Source organism: Protobothrops mucrosquamatus, unplaced genomic scaffold (genome assembly GCF_001527695.2).
Source record: "Protobothrops mucrosquamatus isolate PMUCROS unplaced genomic scaffold, P.Mucros_1.0 scaffold7, whole genome shotgun sequence".
NCBI lineage: Eukaryota > Metazoa > Chordata > Lepidosauria > Squamata > Viperidae > Protobothrops > Protobothrops mucrosquamatus.
The window spans coordinates 2,408,526-2,429,788 of record NW_015386394.1 but is presented as its reverse complement, the minus strand read 5'-3'; the positions used below and the strand labels follow the sequence as shown (position 1 = coordinate 2,429,788).

Below are 21,263 nucleotides of genomic sequence, written 5' to 3'. Positions count from 1 at the left end.
GAAGCGGGACTGGCCTAGGGGATTTTATAGGGGTTTTAATTACTTTTAATTGGACACTCTCAAATATTTCGTTTTAATTAAATTTTAACTAGGTGTAATATGTATTTATGTTAGCTTTTTATCATCTGTCAGCCGCCCTGAGTCCGAAAGGAGAAGGGCGGGATATAAATGTAATAAATAAATAAATAAATAAATAAAATAAACCAACACCACACCAGAAGTCAGCATGCCCCGATACTTGTTATGGATGGCTCGTCTGAGTTTTCGTAACGTTTCATAGAACTGATGGTCGAACCACACTCCATGAACTTCCCTTGCTTTGCTCCTTTGGCATCTTCACATTTGGCGGGATTTTCTATGGCACCACTTCTAGTGTGGTGTTGGTTCACGATATTGCTTGCCCGCACACCGCTAGACGCACCCAAGAACTTTTGAAGTAGTTCCATTGGGATGTTTTTGATCCCCCCCCTCCCACAGCCCAGACTTGGCACCGAGCAACTACTAAGGGATTTCAAACCTTGTTAAGACGTTATGACAAGTGCCTCAATTTGAATGGCGATTATGTTGAAAAGTAATGTAATGTAGTTTTCTAACATATATAATAAAAGTTCTGTATCTGTGAGTGTCTGTCATTGATAACCAAATGGGGGTTTATTTCCAAATTGCCCTCATAGTAAGAAACCTGGCTGTTGATTTCCTCATGTTGTTTAGCTCTCTGGTCTTAAGAAATGTCCTTTCTGTTGGAGCCCTTGACCCTAATCTGCTCTCAGAGAATACAAATTTGTGGCAACTTCTTACTTGATGCGAACACCAATGGAACGGCGAAAGGACTGAGTTAGTGCCTCAGTTTTGCTCATCTCCAAAGAGAAAATTTCACTTCCAGAAATCGCTGTAAAAGGAGTGTCAAGACCCAGTGCCTGGGCCATGCCTAGAAGAGAGATAACAGCACGGTTACTACATAATGAGAATGCAGCCAGAATGATTCAAGAAAAGAAATTCAGAATGAGGAACCTTCATATTGATAGACCCATCATCATTCAAGATATCAGCAACTCATTGCTGGTTTCTAGAATCTGCCCTTACCCATGGCAATAGCTGTTTTTCCTGTGCCTGGCTGGCCAGCAATCAAGACAGCTCGACCAGCAATTTTGCCTTCCTTTATCATCTCCAAAATCACCCCAGCAGCTCGACGAGCAGCCAACTGTCCTACCATGCCCTGGGATACCTAACAGGAGGGGGGGGGGGAAGGAGAAAAATGGACACATGGGAGATATTATTTTTCCTTTATTTCAATCCTCACAAAGCGTATTTCTCACATTTGCATTCCCAAACTCTAACACTTAACCTGTTAATCTCTCCTAAAATACATAATTTAACATTATTCAAATGCTGCATGTAATGGGTTACAGATTTAGCCCTATATTGATCGTATTGTAAACTGCAAAATTACAATCAAGAACTTTATCTATCCTGTTTATTTTCTATGACAGTAAGAGATAGTTAAGATGAATAATTTTCTGGAAAACATTCAAGTAATAAATAGTAGTGAGGTTACTTACATTGTACTTGTAAATAAAAATGACCAGAGAAAAACTAATCCAAAGTTGACCAATCTTTATCTTGATAACAAAACAAAAAAACCCGTGTGTGTGTGTGTGTGTGTGTGTGTGTGTGTGTGAAACTCCACACACAGAGATCATAATATTGGTAGTTTTGGACTTATGATCAGTCACTTAGTGACCATTTGAAGTTATGACAGACCCCCTAAAAGATACTTACAACTCAGATTTGAAGTTATGACACCAAGTTCGCCTCCACCCCCCAAACAATCATGGGATATGTATAATACAATGGTCTGAAGAACTTACCAACTTTTTTCTTAACTGAATAAGCAGTTATATATATGTTTCACATATTTTTATCTTTAAAAGAGAATTTTTTTATAATAAAATTCATTTATCTGAAAAACCCATCAGCACAGATGAAGCCAATTAATTGAATAATTTGACTAATAATTTTTCTTTTCTCTCTGTTTAAATTTAAACACTAAACTTCTCTCCTCAATTATTGCACCAATTCTTCTACTCTCTCATTTGAACAAACTGCTTCTTCTCCCAACTTCAATCAATCCAAAAACTTTCTGGAAATTATTTTTTTCAAGTACCTGTCTAGGTTCCAAGGTATCATCCAAGCCAAGTCCTCGAATGTGGGAATGGGCTCCTGTGAACATGAAAGATTATTTGAAAAGAGGTTGGTGACATTTTACACTGGAAGCAGACAGTTTTCTGACTGGAGGCTTTACTTAATTTTTTTTTTTTTTTTTGGGGGGGGGGGGGAAGGCAATTTCCACAGTTGCAAAGTTAATGAGGCAACCACAAGTAGGTAGGTGGAGACAGTTTGGGAAGTTGTTTTTTTTTAAAGTCATATTTTTTTAATTTGGAGGAAGGTGATTTCTGCAGATAGTAGATTAAGCCTATTTAAAAATCTATTTAAAATGTTTAATTTTCCTTACTCAAAATTAAGGAGATAATGTTTTATCCATTTTATTTGGAAGTCACAAATAAAAGAATCTGTCCTGAGATTCAGCATTAACTGCCCTGCTGTATACCATGAGAATCAAAATTACAAAGCCATCTAACTCTACAGTAGCTTTTGATTTGGCAGCCATTTCGATATAGACAGCAGCACATTGATTTATTAGATTTGTCCCATAATTATTGATTTAATAATAAACTACCCCATAGGGGTAAAATTGGAAATCATCCTAGGAAGAGGCAGCAATGAAAACATACCAATACGTTCAATCCTGGTAACATCGCGGATTTCAGGAACCTTCGTAGCCTGAGAAAAGAGAGAAGATGATGTTCATATATCAAAAGTTTTCTGTCCTAAATCTCAAATAAGTAACACATTTTGGTCTGAATTTTTCAGCTAAATAGACATAGAACAGATCGCTTTCTATATTTCTTTCAAAACAGATATCTCATTTGGAAACACCTCATATCAGGTAATGTATACTGTAACTGTGTAGCATCCAAACCACAAAATGCAAAATGAGCTACAGTATTGAAATTCCAAATGTGAACTCTCTTGTCATCTCACATCACTCCAAACACAGAATATTATGTAATTAGTTAGCTTAAAGTATACATGTCTGGATGTGGTTGTTTGTGCCTAACATATGTATAGACATGATTCTTAATCAACCACTTGATAAAAAAAAATCGATATATATGGAATGGAACAAAATAAAATGTAATGGGAACATGGAAAGAAAAGAGGAAAAAGAAAGATGGGCAGAGAGAGATAGACCAGTTGAAAACAGTATTGTCCTGTGAATGAGGTCAGACTGGAAAACTGAATACAGTACAGTAGCTATACGAATGATAGCATACATTTGTATAAATGTTGTATTTGAGTGAATGCACATATAGGTAGTCATTGGGTTATGATGGCAATTGGGACTGGAATTGGTGTTGCTAAGCAATGTGGTTGTAAGTGTGACATCATGTGACTGCATTGCTCGGTGATACCGCCTAACCCCAAGATATACGAATCACTAAGCAGAAAGAGGTATGAGTTCCAGGTAAGGAGTGTGAGTGGGGAGACTGGGGAGGGCTGGCGCAGGCTGCATACAAGTCACAGAAGGCAGGGGAGGCCCACCGCAGGTTCTGCTTGAGTTGTAGGAGGCCAAGGGAGGGCTGGGAGAGGCTGTACAAGGACAGGAAAGTGCTGTGAGAGGGAGAAAAAGCGAGAAATTATTTCTGACCTTCCTCGCTGATTTTACTTGTGGGAAGCCCAAAGGGAAGATAGCAAACTATGATCAATGATTCCAAGTCCCTGCAATGTTCCTGCCACAAGCTGAGAACACAGGTGCCTGGACTGTGATCACATGACCATAGGGGTACTTCAGTGGTCAGAACTTTGAGGACTGATCTACATCCATTTTTCTTTCAGCACTACCATAAGTTTAAATGGTCACTGAATGAAAGGACACAAGCTGAAGACTTTGTAAACATGACAGCCAGAGCAAACAACAATGTGCTTAGATTATCATGGTGGTTTAGTATCAGAGATAATCTAGATTAATACTCCTTACTCCTAAATAGTTCAAAATGTGATTTGGCAAGGTACATGACATTTTTTTCCCCAAGTCACTTTTTGACTCCTGGCAAGTGCCTAAACAAGTCCTTGTAAGTTTTCTTGACAAGATTACAAAAGTGGGTTTGCCATTACCTGCTTCCTAGGGCTGAAAGAGAGTGACTGGCCAAGAGCACCTAGCTGATTTTGCACATAAGGCAAGACTAGAACTTATAGTCCTCCAATTTCTAGCCTTGTGCCTTAACCATTACATCAAACTGACAATATACTATATAGCATTCCAATTTCTCCCCTGAAATTGTCAGACTGTATATCAGTTGTTTAACAGGACCCATAATTGGTGGAGCAAAAAGAATTCTCAAGTATCTACCAAAAAACTGCTTTGGATGTTGCTGGGGGATACTTTCCCATTCTGATAACAGAGAAGTAGAAATCCTAATCAGGGAGACAAGTTAACACTGTCTCAACTCTCTCCTAGCAGCAGTGGTATAACTGACTCAGAAAAGGGGATAAGAGGGAAGTTGTGAGAATGTGCAGTAGATATATAGTCTAGAACAGTATTTCTTAACCTTGACGACTTTAAGATGAGTGGATTTTCAGAATTCCCCAGCCAGTATGCAGACAAGGGAATTCTGGGAGTTGAGGTCCATCCTAAAAGGCAATAGGTTACATTCACACATGCTTAAAAAGTAATTGAATTAATGTCTCTTCAGAATCTATACATTAAACCATTGTTAAACTCTTGCAGAAATTCATAAGGATAACCTTAGTCAAGCTATACATATTGTGCAAAGACTATTGTTAAGTCTCAAAACCTGGTTAACATTTTGTGACCTCAAAACGAAATCAGATTAACAGAAGTCAGCGCACCGCTAAAAAGCTTGCTGTATTATTTCAGAAATCCCAGCCTAGTTTGCGAAGTTAAAGGACAAACTAGCAAGTGGTGAAACAGAACTAGGTAAACTTCTCGGAGGAAAGTTATACATAAATGCAATTCACACGATATGGAAATGTATCCCAATCCCCAAAGTGCTGTCTTCCCAGCTGAACTACTGTTTCACGTGGACTGGCAGTGAATGATGGGAGCTGTAATCCAATGCATCTGAAGCAGAGCCGGCAGGAGAAGCCTAGTGTTTTCTAGAAGGGAGCGAATGAGGAGGAATATTAATGCATCCCACGGGGGCTACTCCGGCCTCGGTCCCCCATCAGAAGCTCAATGACGACCAGAGACCCGGAGTGTATTCGTGTGGAGGAAAGAGGGTTAATCGAGTCTCTTCCTAAAATGAAAACGAGGCTGTTGCTCACCGCGGCCGTTGCCATGCTGCTATTCCTGCAACCCTCCTCTCGCGCCGTTTCTAAGCTCCAGCCCGCTCCGCCTTCTCCAAGCCACGGGAGGTCCGGCAGCAAAAGACGGAAACAGGAAGTGCCTTGATGAATTTGCAGTCGAGCTTCTATGATCACTTTGGTCTTCCCGGGTGGCTTTTCGACCGCCCTAGCTCGCCTCTCTATGGAAGCACCCTGAGCGCTTTCATTGGTCCTTTGCACACACGATTGCGTTCAACCCGCCTCCTGCTCGTCCTCGGGGCCCCTGGCAATGACGTTGCTCTAAGCGCCTTCTGATCTGCTTGTACTGAAGGGGGGGGAAATGAAAAAATGGAATTGCTCCTTATCTCGTCTTGGATCAGTTGAGGAACAGAGCAAGCGGCAATCATACACCGAAAGGTGAATTTCGGGGGAATCATTCAGGCGTCTTTCAGAACATATCACTTTGTTCTGAATAAATGTACATTTATATTCAAAGATCTCCCGAGTTTTAAATCATTAGATAATATCAGTTTAACTTTTCTTCTGCAATATGGTGCACTAAGGCTATGCTTGGACTTCCAAACTTCAGTTGAACATTAGTACAGCCAAAGGAGAATTGGTTATGTCATCAAATCAAAAGAATAGGCTTGCCCAAAGAAAAGTAACAGATGCTAGGAAAAGTATTTGACAACAAAATACAAGAATCTTTAAATTTTTATTTAAAAAAAATCACAGTGCTTCAGGGAAGTCATTGCTGTTAAACAAACACACTCCCATATCCCTGAGTTTGATATTAAGTTTGTTTTCTCCCCATATTTACACAAATCATAGTCCCACTGAAATTAATTTCCTGCAAGTCGGGAATTATTGTTCAAAACCTCCAACATTTCTCAGAGTAATTCAGAACAAAAAATTCAGAACAAAGGCATAGACAATAAATATTGACAATATCACATCTGAAAATTTCATCTATCCATTGGAAAATAGGAATAAAATAAGATTTGAGTGTTATCTATTTAATCTCAAGTATAAAATCTGAGGAAAGAAAAGTTCATCTTGGGTGGAAAAAAAAATCAAGTGTTGCTCAGGGCTTGAAGAACAGAGGTTCTCACCAAGGGCATGACTTTTCTTGCCTTTGATGGCAGGTATCTCTGAAGAACGCCCTTTCAGAAATATTTTTGACAACTGGCAGGTTTTAGAGGAAGCAACTACTTCATACTTCTGCAGGAACACTTGACAACACAATTTGGCATACTGTGATCAAATTTTGCAATTCACTCCGAGCACCGAAGATTAGAGTTGGTTTCTGCTAATTCTTAATATCTCAGAATTAGCTCCAATCATGGCTACTAAAAAAAAGTCCCTTTAGATTTAGCCTAGGTGGAAAGTCACAAAGGCCTTTAAGTGCTAGCAGTTCAACCCAGCACTCAGTCTTTTGCAAACATGATTCATCATAAGAGCATTGCCACTGGTGCACAAGGGTTTGTTTAGTCAAGTTGCAAGTCAAATATCTCCTCCTGGGCTACAATGTTCTCCTATAAAGAAAAAAAAACATGTTATTATAAAGAATAGCCATTTCCATTTCACCATTAAGCCCTGCTTGCTTGCTTTCCTCCCTCCCTCCCTTTTCCATTGTGTCATGCTCCAACTCTGACGACAGAATTGTGACATATAGTATGGGAAACCCTCTGGTTTTAGAAGACAAAAAAATGCCCCAGTATATTTGCAGTGATGTAATTACATCACTGTTATTCCCTTGGGAGACCAGAAATATTAAAATGTAGTCCCTCAGCCACAAGAAAATATCCCTTCATAATTATATAAATATAATAATGAAACTTCTCTCCTTTTTTGTAGGAAAAAATAAATTGTCAGCTGCTATCCAGCAACACAATTGTACTTGATAATACAGGGATAGAGAACACAAGTACTATACATGTAATACAGGTTCTTTTCTAGCATAGAACTAAGATGCTCTTATGGTACTCTATAAGCTTTTAGTTGCAGCTTTTAGACAATGTATAACTCTTCAGCTAAATAAGTGTTTTATTCCAATTTTGTAACCCTCAAAAGCAGACAATTTGCAGAACAGATGACTGTTTTTCCCCAAAGTATTTAACTAGAACCTCAAGTCATCTTAATTATATTTTGAGCAAAATATCAGTATTTTTTTCTTTTTCATTTTTGGGCTCCTCTTTTAAATGTGATCTGGCCTAGCATGTAAAATCCAGGGAAACACGTTTCTCCACATACCCAGCCACCTTGCTGCTGCAACCAAGGTATGAACATATCCATATATTGCAAACTATAGCCCATGAGGGTATGTACTGCGTGGCTGTTAATGCCGGCCACTTTCCTTGTGAGTTCCATGGTAAGGGCTAGCTTGGCTAGCTGAGGGCTAGAAACCCCAGTTGGGGTACGTGATGTGAAGGCTTCAGCCAGGTGAGTAAAGCTGCGGTAGGAGAGGCGGGAGATAGTGTTACGTAGCAGTGGGTCAGCTTCAATCTGCCAATGAAAGAAAATGAGATGAATGTCAAGAGTTCAAATATTAGAGGAACCTTTTTAAGAGACAACTGCAATTAGAAATGATTCACTGTGCTCCCGATAAAGAACTTTTGAGTTGGAAGGCTGAGAGGAAACCTAATAGAAATGTTGTTGCATCAAAGATGAAGTACACTTATTTTCTTTTGCTAATAGGAATAGAATGAGTGTCAATGGCAAAAGAACAGACAAACAATAGGATCATTTTCTTAGTGGCAACAGAGACTTATGACTTTGCGTCACCTTTGGTAGAGGTGAAAAAAAATAAAGGCTGGACAGCTATCTGTTTGAGGTGCCTGGGTAGGATTAGACAACTTTCTTAGGAACATTCTACTACAACTCTTCTTTCATTTGGAAGCTATTCCTCAGAATATGGAACTCAAGAGCATACTCGCTAAACAATATGTATTTAACAAAGAGTCATCATTTTAAAAATCCAATCTAGTCCAGAAGTAAAATGCCGTTTTTCTTTCTTTGTTTGATAGACTTTTTCCTTTCTTGGAGAGTAGGAAAATATGGTTTCACAATAAAAAACCAGCATATCAGTGGAAAGGAAAATAATTTGAATAGTGTGCATACAATAAATCCTACTATTTTCAATTATATTTTGCTTTTATAATGTTACAGAATTCAGGTAATATATACACATTTTGGGATGAATTTTTCATCCCCAGATTAATCAACCTGTTTGGGGAATCTTTATTTATATGAAGACAGACTTTTATTGCGTATGTGAAATGAATAAAACATAAGATTCCACAATTACCTAGTTGATCAATGCCACAACAAATATAAATATTTTATTTTACATATGTAATTCAGTTCTAGTAACTTTTTACCTAAATGCTTTGAACACTGGGGTATTCCTACGGGATTTGCAACTCTTGATTCACATTAGCTACAGAAAATGTCTAAAAAACCAATACTGAATCATGAATCAGATGCCTCTATGGTCCTTTGTGCAAAATAATGCAACTATTAAAAATGATGAGAAAAGGTTAAATAAAACAAAGTCTCTTGGAAAAATACAAACCCTATACAATGTGGAACTTCAGTTTAAGTGCCCTATTTGCTGGTTATTATTAAGAATATTAAATTTCGGGGGTTTGAGTCTAAGGCAAGTAAAATTAACTGGGCATTTCTTTATTAAGCAAGTAGGGCAGGGAGCTATATGAACTACAAGAGAGAAGCAGTAAGGGGTGGGCAGCCGGACAGGAGAAAACTCATTTAACAAAAGCAAAGAGGGAAAAAAGTTAAAAGGAGAACTTTACAGTATAAGAAGAGAAGCACTGATAAATATTATGAAAAAGAGTCAAATAAGTTGGAATAAGCATATTTTGTTTCTTTAAATTGAAGTCATTCATACTCATGTTATATGTTCATACATTATTTTATTAAATACTGTAAAACTTTATTTATAAATACCAGATCCTCCAAGTGATTGAGAAAGAGGTTATATCAAACTCACCCCTACCCTAAGGCAACACATTACCAAAGTCGTCCTGTACTCTGACATTCTGGACTAAGAAGTAAACTATTTTAATGGAAAGATTTTTATGATAGGTGCTGTTTTGTTTTATCACAAATGCTATTTTTCTTTTTAAAGTTTTACATGTAATGTTCTGCTAATTCTCTTAATTGTTTCTATACATTTTATAACTGACTTGAATTGATTGCATTTTTATTTTTTTTATTTTCCCATCTTGAAAAGCACTGAAAAATATATTAATTGAACAAGTAAATTAGCATGGCTATGTACAACTAGTTAATGGAAAATTTAAAAAACAGATTAACATTCAGATAGACAGTGGTAGGAAAAAATGATCTGTTTAGTGCAACCATGGTAAACTGTACTCTTTTAAGAATGGATCATCCCTAAATAACTATTAAGGGTTTGTGATTTTACAAATTTGATTCAGAAAAAACAATGCTTTGGAACATGTAGAAATGCATGAAGTCTGAGACTCAATAAAGTCTCTGTATCTGTTTCTACAATTGTTCCAATGAGTTGCAGACAGATGCTGCATTCAGATTCCTACTCACTCTGAAACATCTCTTCCAAGTCAAATGTGAATAATTGCACAGCCCCAAAATCCCAAAGATGCTTTTTCACAAGGCAACTGGATTTTTCTGATTTTCTTTGAAGATGTTTCGCTTCTCATCCAAGAAGCTTCTTCAACTCTGACTGGATGGTGGGGAATGGAAAGATTTATATTTTGTGAAACGGCTAGGGTGAAACTAGCCGTGGGGTGCAGAGCTCCACAATCCCTCGGTTTGAAAGAGGGGTCAAAGAGGCCATCTATGTCAAAATTGAACAGCCCTCTCTCAACAGAAGGGGAGGGATCCAACATCATCTATCTCCAGTCTGCAACACAATCGTTTCAACAGTTCCAAGAAGGCTCCACATCCATTTGCACTACTCAGGTGACCCTGAAGACACAGATAAGCCTCCAGGTAGCTTTAACAACTGGCTAAAATAATAAAAATGAACATCTGTCTGCAAGAGTATAAATCTTTCCATTTCCCATCATCCAGTCAGAGCTGAAGAAGCTTCTTGAATGAGAAACGAAACATCTTCAAAGAAAAACAAGGAAGTCCAGTTGCCTTGTGAAAAAGCATCTTTGGGATACCGTAACTATGACCTGGAAGACTGAGAATCTTCTTAGACACAGCCCCAAAAGAAACCAATGCCTAAATATTACCAAAAGAAATGCCCTAAGCTGCAATACTCCACATACCTAATTAAAAATAAATTCAATAGATCACAAAACAAAAAGGCAAGTGGGGAGATTCAGCTGTGCAAGTTTGTATACACTTGTTAACTTTGTATACACTTGAGTACGGAACCTTATACCCCAAAAAGTTGCCCAATTATTTTGAGATAAGACAGGCAGGCTATAAATTTTATAAATAAATAATAAAAATAAATGCAGTCAAAACAGAAATATCATAGACAACAGGGCTTATTTGAAGACTTGGAAAAAATCCAAGATTTACAAAACATATTCAGTAAAAAAACCCTGGAGGAATGAATATCTTTGGCAAAGCAACCTTACGTAGGGTAAATTCCACACAGCAGCCACAAAACACCCAGTGCCTGGTTCTGCAGTTTGAATGTTAGTACTTTATGCGGTAATTCTTTGTTGCATATGTACCTTTTTATTGAAGATAGCAGCCTGCTCTTCCAGAAGGGCAACCAACCTCTGAAGGATTTGTTCTTTCTCTTTCTCATCCAATTGTTCTGGCCCTTTTTCCAAGGCAACTGAGAAAAACATATTATTGTGATTCCAAAATATAAACAATATTTCCCTGAAAGGTCGTCAGTTTTAAGCCACATTGATGTCAAAGTGATGGCATGTGTGTTGCAAAGTCATTGCACAAATACCAGTACAATTTTATGTCAGATGCATCATAAGATCTGATGGAAATATTTTATTCATATCATTTTGTGATAACACCAAGATGTACTTGTCATCATTTGATCTCTATCCTCCTGTGGCTACCTATTCTTGAAAGGAAGACTATTCCCCTCCCAAATAATTTAGATAAATTGAATTAAATTAAATTAATAGTTTAATTTAAAATGCAGGAATCTGTTTAAATTTGTAAGATTGTTGTAAAAGGAGATAAATTGTTTCATCTAAGCTTCATTTTTCAGGTGGAGAGATTGTTTTAAATTTAGAGTCATCCTTCCTTCCATATGATCCACCATGTACTTCCTCTAAAACATACTTCTCTAATCTGGTGCTTTCCATATGTGTTGGCCAAAAGCTGGCTGGAATTTTTGAAAATTAAAGTCTCATCAAAACAGGAAGGTGACAATACAGTACATAAAAACCTGAGATACCTGATTCAGAGATCAAGAAGGGATTTCTGTGTTATCACTGTTTATAAACCCAGAGTTTTTGGATGAGGCAGCTTAAACACACAAGAAAAAAAAATGCAGTACCTGAATTGCCAGAGATTGTGTCTATGGGAATTGTAATCTTTGGATCTTTGGGAGAAACTGAGCTTTTTGCAGCTGTAGGGCTGACCCGTTGTTGGTGTTTCACCAAGTAATCTAGTTTCTGAGCCACCAAAGTATAAAACTCAGCACCCTCAGCTTCACCATCTGGAATAAAGAATGCAAAATTATTCAAGCAAGGTGCAAAAAAAATCAAATCCTGTTATTAAGGAAGTTACAGAAATAAGATGAACAGTAAAACATTAAAAGGTGAATACAGTACTGTACTAACATGATAAAACTACAGATTCTATCAAATCAAGTCCAATTCATAGTAATACCTGAATAAGTCTGTATAGTTTTGATAGAGCGATATGGAAGTATTTTTACATTGCTTTCTTCTGGGATGTTTTTTACTTCCTATTTTACTTGAAATGTCCTGATAGGCTACTATCAAGAACTAAGCAGGTCTGCTCCTATCTTAGCTTTTTGAGATCAACCAAACCAGCTAAGTATCGCCATCTGCTAAGGTTATGGTAACTTGATTATTTGTCAAATAACTATATAACACTTGGGAAACACTGTATGCTATCAGGAAGAAGACTAGAGAGCAAGTTTTGTAACAGTATTGTAACCCTAGATTGAAAACTGATAATACAGAAATAATTGTACTTAAAGTCATTCCAATTAGAATTAGAATTATGTAAGAGAAAATAGTATTTTTTTCTGATGAACTTAAATAGAAAATTCCATTTAGAGGGGATAATTTGGAAGAGGTGATTTTCATTTTTAAATATCAGAGATTTTGAATTCTGTGCAGAAAGCAAGAGATTTTGAGGAAAATGTAAAGAATTGGAAGAAAGGCAAATGCAAGTAACAATGAGATATGTGACTAAACAAATGTCACAATACATATTGAAGATGATACCATGTTGGTGCTACAGAGGCAAAATGTTCCAAGCAGTTTTGAATTTACTTGTTACAATAACGTAAGAATTAAATTCCTGAACTAGAGTAGCATGGAAAAGGAAGGTCTGCCTATCTTTTTGATTATATAAACATCCTTCCAAGCGAGACTTGAGCATCACAATAAAGAAACAAGGAGAAAACAGAGTAAGTAGCAAAGCTTTGTACTGCCTGTTGTTTGGGCCTCTTCTGGTTCAGCTGCCTGCTTTTTACAATAGCAGGTGACGAGAGGCAAAGAGTCAGGCCGCCTGGGGAGAGCATTGGGGTCAGTTATCTCTGCTGAAACAGTCGCAGTCTTCTTCTTCAAGAGGCCCTTGAAGGAGAAATGGCGCTTGCGATGGGTCCCCTCAGATCCTGCCTTAGATTTCTTTAATGAGTCTCCAGGCGAGGGCAGATTGTCTGAGGGCCCTCGAGAACTGGACCGCTTCTGCAATAGGTGTTTGATGCTAGTGCGGAAGCTATGTTTTTTCCCTTCCACACAGTTACTTCCCTCATGGGCAGGGCTGCAGGCAGGACACTCCGGAAAATATTCCACAGGGGACCTGTGGACAGAAGAAAGCACCTTGAAAATGAGAACCATGATCTGTTGTTCTATTCCCCAACCTCCTTGGTTGATTTTTGTCATTTTTTATTTGCCCATATTTCTTCACTCATTCCGTAAGAGGTATCTCAGAGCAGCCAAGCCAATTGACTTCATGAAACTGAAAGTGATAAAACTGTTTGTGAGGAGCAGCAGAACAACACATATAATAAAAGGTTGGGGAAATTATTTTTAAAAAAATGAAGCTAGGAAAGTTAAATATTTGAGGTAGGGAAAAACCTCTAGCCATATAGTATTAAGCCCACACATCGTCAAGCTGCCAAGGTTGAAAAATACTGCTCTATTTATTTCCTTCCTTTGCAAGTAAGCCGAATCTTCAACTGCAAAGCCATTACCTGGACATGTAACTTTGGGGGTCGTGGTAGCCACGGCCCACATGACCTGGAGCCCCATCCTCTCCTCTATTTAATGCTCCTTGCAAGAATGCTTCCAACACCAGCCGTGTCTCTTCAACCACTTTCTTCCTAGGGGGCACTGGACTGCCAGCCATGAGCTTAGAACTATGCACTTCAAAGCAGAGCAGACTCCTTTCTTCTTCGAAACTATCATCACCTCTGAAAGAAAAAAGGAAATAAACCCGCAGAAAATACTGTATTAGCCTTTTGTTTTGCCGGTTGCCTTTTTTCATCATCCCTTGCCCCTGTTTTCTCACTCTTTCCCTGGACAGTCCTTAACACACCAGCCATGTTCCCGAGTTCTCTCCTGAATTTGCAAGAACCTTATTCAGGTGCCTGCCTGAAGTCAAACATATCTATTCTTCCATCCTGTGGGATCCAGAATCAAATCATGCTATAATCATTGTTGTGCAAAACAAAAACAAACACACATACTCAGGTAACAACACTTAAATCACTTTCAATAGAGTTGGTAGGGGGGAAAAAACCTCCTTCCTTGCTCCACATATATTCTTCTTTTAGGATTTTTATTTATTTCCTGTATTTTTACCAAGGCAGGAAACATAATTTTGTTTGATTTTATCTTCACAGCTTTCATATCAGTCAGTTTTGTGATCAAATGGGAGATCTGGACCTAGGCCTCTCCAGTCCAACCATCTAATCCTGTGTTTCTCAACCTTGGCAACTTTAAGATATGTGGACTTCAATCCCCAGAATTCCCCAACCAGCATACTAGCTGGGGAATTCTGGGAGTTAAGTCCATCCACATCCCTGTATCTTAAAATTGCCAAGGTTGAGAAACACTGCTCTAGCCAATACATCTCTTCTTTTGCCTCCTTCATCTATTTCTTAAAAATCTCCTTTACAATTCAACCTTGTCACCATAATTCCTACTCTTTCAAAACGGCAGCAATAAATCACACTTACAATACCCGGAACTGGTGTTTCTTTTTTTATCAAATCTTTCGATTCTGATTTTCAGATCCCTAAGTTCTCAGTTTCAGTCTGAAACTGAAATTCAACTTTAAACGCAACCTCTAAAAAGAGGCAAACCGAAATGAGTCCGGCGGGATTTCTAGGGAAGAGCAGACAGGGTGAAACCTGCATTTCTAGCTTCTTCTCCCGCGGCTCATTCATTGCCTCTCCCGGCCCGAATCTCTTCTCCCACCCTTTGCCTCTCCCCTCCCTACTTTGGGATAAAGAACTCCGTTTCAGGATTGACTACGATCCCCAAGTCATCACTCTTCCCAGGAGAATAGATTTAACCCACATCCACTAGCGTAGAAAAAATGTCTATCTACTCAGCCCGAAACGCTCTCCACCTTCTTCAGAAAAGTTCCTCTTGAAGTTTGCCTTACTGGTCTGCGCATGCGCCCATCGTTCTCCGCTGCTAAATTGCAGTTTCTACAAACTTTCATTCCTCGGTCTTCCGTGAAAAGAGGCTAGACTGAGAGCCTGGAGTCTGCAACCCTCGTACACGGCTGCAGCCAAGGATGCATGCAAACCATCTGCGCTGTATCCCTAGGATTAGTCCCCCCACCATCACCCACCGATTGCCCCTTAGGAACTGAGTCGCTATTGCAATGGTCAAAGCTGCAATCAGCTAGAAGCACTCAGGGAATTTTTTTTTAAAAAAATCACCATCAGGAAGATAAAATAATAAATCGAATTGAAGATGTCTATAGATGAGATTTGCTGATTAAATGCAAAGGCTGATATGGCACAAGAGAAAAGATGTCTTCCGTTAATTGAGTTTGGAAGTATGTGGAATATGTAATTGAAGGGTATTTTAGACATCCTAAAATAATGTTATATTAATTTTCAACTTTTTTCCATAAGGAGGCAAGGGAATCTTTGGCTGTGCCCTAATCTTTTGTTGTTATTGTTGTTGTTAAGAGATGCATATGAGATAGAACATACAACCTGACTAACAAGGCCATTCAGGGAACTTCATGCCCAGCTAAGATTTATTTTGAATCTTGTCTCTAGTTTTTCTAGCCTTTTGCAATCTGAAGAAGTTCGGATTTCAATTTTGGGAGTTGAAGTACAGTAGTGGCCAAAATTGTGGAAACCTTTTGGGAAAAGTGTATATTTGAGGTTTGATGGCTAATAACACCACTTTTTTTAATAGTACCATAAAATTATATATCAATGGAAAGATAATTTAATAATGTAATGCAATAACTTTTATGAAGGATTTTCTATTAGAATAGCAGTTATAAAGAAGAAAAGTGAAACACGTAGAAAAAAGGAGACATACAAAAATGATCACCATAGAAAAAATGAGATATACAAAAATTATCACCATGTCAGTTAATACTTAGTTGGGTAACCTTTAGCATGAATTATGGTCTTACGCCGTCTTCCCATGGAGTGAACCAAGTCCTTTAGTTCTGCAGCTGTTATAATGTGAAACCAAAATTAAATGATTGCTTCTATTAATTGGGTTTTATTGCTGGGTCGCTTCTGACTAACACATTTCTTTAGTCGGCTCCATAGATTTTCAACTGGGTTAAGGTCTGGGTTATTCCCAGGCCATTTCAGCAGTGGAATATGATTATTTTGAAACCACTTTTTGCACACAGCAATAACATGACATGGAGCTGAATCCTGTTGAAATATAAATGCTTCATTGTCTTGGAAAATATCATGTGCGGAAGGCTTCAGTTTGGGCTCAAGTATTTCATTAATGTATTTTTGGCCATTTATATTCCATTAATCACACAAATTCTGCCCACACCTTTTGATGTCATACAACCCCAGATCATAATACTGACTGGGTGTTTCACGGTACATGTAATGCAATCAGGATGCAAATCTTCTCCGATTCTTCTCCTTACGTATTTTATGCCATGACTACCAAACAGGGAGATCTTGGTCTCATCACTCCAAATAACACTGTCCCATTGTTCCTCTGTCCAGGTAACATGGGTTTTAGCCCAGTTCAGTCTTTTCAACTTTTGTTTGAGAGATAAAAGTGGCTTTTTTCATGGAATTCTAGATTTTAGGCCAAATTGCTGCAGTCTGCGCCGAACAGTCTTTGCATTCAACTTCACACTGCATAGCGCCATTTCATCTTGTATACACCCAGATGATTTTCTTCTGTCACATAGGCAGTCTCTTAATTCTTCTATCATCACTTGCTGTTGTGCACCTTTCCCTGCCTTTACCAGTGTGGTTTTGTAGTGACTGAGTCTCCTTATACCTCTTTAAAAACTTAGAAATGCCACCTTTGGTTAAGTTTCCAGCCATTTTTCCTCTAATTTCTTTATAACTGTAGCCTTGTTCACTTAATAATACTATTTTACATTGCTTTCTGGGCGACCAGTCAACTTTAATTTTATTACGTTTTACAAGCTCATTAAATGAAAGAACACAAAAACCTCCAACCAATTTGATAGCGATCACATAACACACTGACAAATGTCCTCCTCTCAGCTTCAATACATGACATCAATAACTGAATCCTACTGTGCTCTGATTGGCTCATTGCCAAAACAAGATGACACCTGATTGGCTCTCTAAATACTCATGCTCATTGGCTACAATCAGATGAAGGAAAGCTACCTGATATCAACTTAAGCAAGTTGTGCTTCCTTTTTCTGGTTATTTGGTTATACCTTTTCATAGAATACAGATAATTGAACAAACTTTGTTGCATTACATTCTTGATTAAATTATCTTTCCATTGATATATAATTTTATGGTACTACTCCAAAACAAGTGGTGTTATTAGCCATCAAACCTCAAATGTACACTTTTTCCAAAAAAAATCCACAATTTTGGCCACTACTGTACACACATCTTCAATCTGCCCTGGCCGAGAGACACTGTTCTGCTGCATCATGGAAGACATAGACAATCTTACAGCTCTCTCACCCATCAGCCTGCTTTCAAAGGATGGGAAGAAGAAATACTTCTCCTGTATAGAATACTGATTTTTTAAAAAGATGGGTTATATCTTTCTGAATGATGTTAATTAATTAGCCACATAGGATTGAGCAACATAGGATTCTCCCTATAAGAACCACACTTTGGATTCCATTTCCACAATGTGCCACAAGCTCATGCTTGCTAGTGCAGAGTTAGTCATAGGAGAACTTCTTTTGATACTGGAACTATTTTATGCAATTATTTATTTCATAGATTTTTATGATTGCCCCTCTAAAATATATGATCCTAAATGGCTAACAACATTAAAAGGTGATAGTGACAACATATACAAAAAATATAAAATGCATAGCAGCTGAGAAAATTGTAAAAGCAATAATCATTCAATATAAACGGGAAAGGGCTTCTCTGCACACCAATGGCTGCACAAAGCAAGGTCTTTGTAGGTTTTTAGGTTTGTTTTTGTCCAATGCCCTTTGATACCTTTTAAAGTTGCAGCCATTAACATACTCCATTTTATGTTTATCTAGATATAACCTGAGATGAAATGCCAAATAAGGTTTCAGTGTTGTAAATAATCTATTTTTTTTTTAATTTTTGTAAGGTTCCTGGCCCTTAATTTAAATTTGAGATACCATTAAAAGTCTAATCCTAAACGGAGGAAATGGTGCTTTAATTGATCAAATAAAACAGCTGGGTGGCAAACAATCTGGAAGCCTGGCAGAGTTACGTCCAGAAGTGCCACACCTTAGAAAGTTAGTAGCATTGCTTTGTAAACTTTGTTAGCCAATGAAAATCAGACAACAGAGCCATTACATCATAAGGAAGATGTCAATCATTCCTGCACACTCCCTTATTCCCTCCTTCAGTACATCCATCCATGTACATGTTTCCCATACTTGCATGAAATTTGTCCTTGACGCAAATGCTAATTACAGAAGTGAGATAGCAATAGTTAGGCTAAACAATTTCTTTTCGTTCCAATTACAGAACCCTTCATTTTTAATAAAGATAACTTCATATTCAAGGTGACTAAGAAAGTGATGGATATTATCTGAACAGTGTGATACCACAGCAACTTTGACTGAGGTGATATAAGATGTAACAGATGTTTAGAGAAAACGATGGACAAGTGGAAGGGAATATTGGTAATTACCGTATATGCAATTTAAACTTTATCTACGATATAGAGGTAAAGACTACTAACCAAGTCTATAGAAATACATATCTTGGAAGGAATCAGTAAGGGAATTAACCTATTGACCTTGTATTCTTGGATTACCAGAATGTTTTTGACAAAATATCTCGCCAATGACAGTACAATTAGTTGTCACTGAGCAAAATGGGAACAGACCAAATTTTGGTAAACAGGGAGACACACATTTTTGTAGTTGGCTAATGATGCAAAGTTGAATCCTACTGTGAGTATTGTATCCAGTTCTGTGAACCTCAAGTCAGGAAGTACTCAGAAAAATTAAAATCAATTCCAGAGAAAAGAAAATGATCAAAATGATCAGAAACAAAAACTGAAGACAGTTTCCTGACATTCTAACATAGGAAACAAATGAAAACTATAGTCAAGGCCCTAAAATAGATCTAGAACAGGTAACATGTATAAAAAATTCCCAGACTTGTTTCCACTCCCATATAAGATGCAGATTTATTTTCAGGCAGACCTTGATTTCCTCAAAATATTAAGGGCAGCCCTAAAGATGGTCCAATGTTTAATTATACTTTATAGCTTTTAGAGGCTATAGTACAGTTTTGGGGTATATGGTAATAAGAAACCAATTTTAGCAATAAAGGGAACTACTCTAAAGCAACAGAGGAGACTATGAATAAATCCTTCCTTGACCTTCTTGCTTTGGGCAGTCCTAATCAGAAGTTACTCATTTTAGAATGTGGAAAAGAGAGACAACTGATTTTTGAGACAGCCATAGTGTACACTATTTTACATTAATTCTCCCATTCTAAACACTTCCCTCCAGTAAAATGCACAAAGAAAATCTACATTTCATCTATGGCAGCAACATCAATGAAAACCCCAAAGGTACTTTTCAAAAGAATAAGAGAGTTGGAAGGGAGATCTAGCCCACCCCACTGATCAAGCAGGAAACCCTATACCAGTGGTGGCGGCACTCAGAGCCCTCTCTGTGGGCACGCGCGCTGTCGCCCCAGTCCTAGGCCTTCAGCTGGGTTTTATAAAACCTTTTCGCTTTAGGCCTCCGCCGCCATGTGCAAAAAAAAAAAAAAAGGTTCAATCAGCCAATTTCAACTTCTCGCGGGGAAAAAAAAGATCTTGCAAAGTTGGAATTGATTGATTAAACTTTTTAGTCCCACCCAGTCTGCCGTTACCACCACAGCCACGCCCACCCAATGGGCCACACCTACCAATGGGCCACACCCAGCCAATGGGCCACATCCACCCGGCACCCAACGATGCATAAGTGGGTTTTGGGTTGCAGTTTGGGCACTCGGTCTCTAAAAGGTTCGCCATCACTGCCCTATACCATTTCAGAAAAATGGTTGTCCAGTCTCTTCTTAAAAATCTCCAGTGCTGGAACACCCTCAAGTTTTGGAGGCAAATCATTCCACTGAGAAACTTTTTGGATGAGAAGCGAAATGTTTTCAAGGAAAAAAAAGGTTCAGTTGCCTTTTGAAAAGCTTAAGTGTAAGCCATGGTTGCCCTTGAAAGATTGAGAATCTCTATAGACATCAGGGAAAATCTTGTCCTGCTTAAGTCTACTGATTTATATGTTACATTTTAAACTGCATGTAGTCCTCGACTTACAACTACAATTGAGCCCAAAATTTATGTTGTTAAGTAAGACATTTGTTGAGTTTTGCCCCATTTTCCAAACTTTCTTGCCACAGTTGTTAAGCGAATCACTGCAGTTGATAAGTTAGTAATCCAGTTGTTAAGTGACTCTGGTTTCCCCATTAACTCTACTTGTCAGGTCGCAAAAAGGTGATCCCTGGGACACAGCAACGATCATGTGTACCCCTGGGACACAGCAACGGTCATAAATATGAATCAGTTGCCAAACATCTGAATTTTGATCACATGATCATGGGGATACTGCAAAGGTTGCAACTGTGAAAAAGTCACATTTTTCAGTGCTGTTGTAACTTTAACGGTCACTAAACTGTTGTTTGGGTGTATGGGGTGTTCAGGGAGGGGTAGCACCTCTGGTGGAGGGCATGTCGTGCCCTTTTTTAGGGCAGCTCGTACACCTTTGGTCCCCACCTGACACTCAGCTCTCACCTGTGGCTCCTAGTAGCTGTAACATGCGCAGCAGCCACACCCCGGGCAACAGCTTTGACAGGCTGGCCAAACCAGGTTGAGAGTAGCCGTTGTGTCTTCGACATTCGGTGAGCAAGGGATTTGTCTATCCCAAGCATGTGAAGACAGACTCTGGCGGATTGAGCGGATGAGACCTATTAAAATAGGACCAACGATCATGAAGGCAGTTTCTGCAAGCGACGTGGTACGCTGAGAGCACGGCAAGACACGAAAGAT

At 38.3% G+C, this 21,263-nt stretch overlaps 2 protein-coding genes across 2 annotated transcripts in view; both read right to left on the bottom strand.

Annotated features, from left to right (window-relative positions):
* The window catches only part of RUVBL2 (RuvB like AAA ATPase 2), a 13,503-nt gene extending 8,013 nt beyond the window's left edge, over nucleotides 1-5,490 (bottom strand). The window contains exons 1-5 of the mRNA XM_015810178.1: nucleotides 5,407-5,490; nucleotides 2,793-2,841; nucleotides 2,165-2,220; nucleotides 1,084-1,225; nucleotides 799-928 (exon numbers count right to left, since the gene is read on the bottom strand). Of these exons, the coding sequence (XP_015665664.1) occupies nucleotides 799-928; nucleotides 1,084-1,225; nucleotides 2,165-2,220; nucleotides 2,793-2,841; nucleotides 5,407-5,421 (392 nt within the window). The 5' untranslated portion in view covers nucleotides 5,422-5,490. The remainder of the gene's footprint in view (nucleotides 1-798; nucleotides 929-1,083; nucleotides 1,226-2,164; nucleotides 2,221-2,792; nucleotides 2,842-5,406) is intronic.
* A 648-nt stretch (nucleotides 5,491-6,138) lies between these two features.
* On the bottom strand, nucleotides 6,139-14,004 carry BCL2L12 (BCL2 like 12). The gene is made up of 6 exons (XM_029283009.1): nucleotides 13,793-14,004; nucleotides 13,025-13,398; nucleotides 11,897-12,058; nucleotides 11,103-11,209; nucleotides 7,660-7,911; nucleotides 6,139-6,941 (listed from the first exon to the last, which is right to left on the bottom strand). Exons 1-6 carry the CDS (start codon nucleotides 13,945-13,947, stop codon nucleotides 6,894-6,896), a joined length of 1,098 nt encoding a protein of 365 aa, XP_029138842.1. The 5' UTR covers nucleotides 13,948-14,004; the 3' UTR covers nucleotides 6,139-6,893.
* Nucleotides 14,005-21,263: the final 7,259 nt, after the last annotated feature.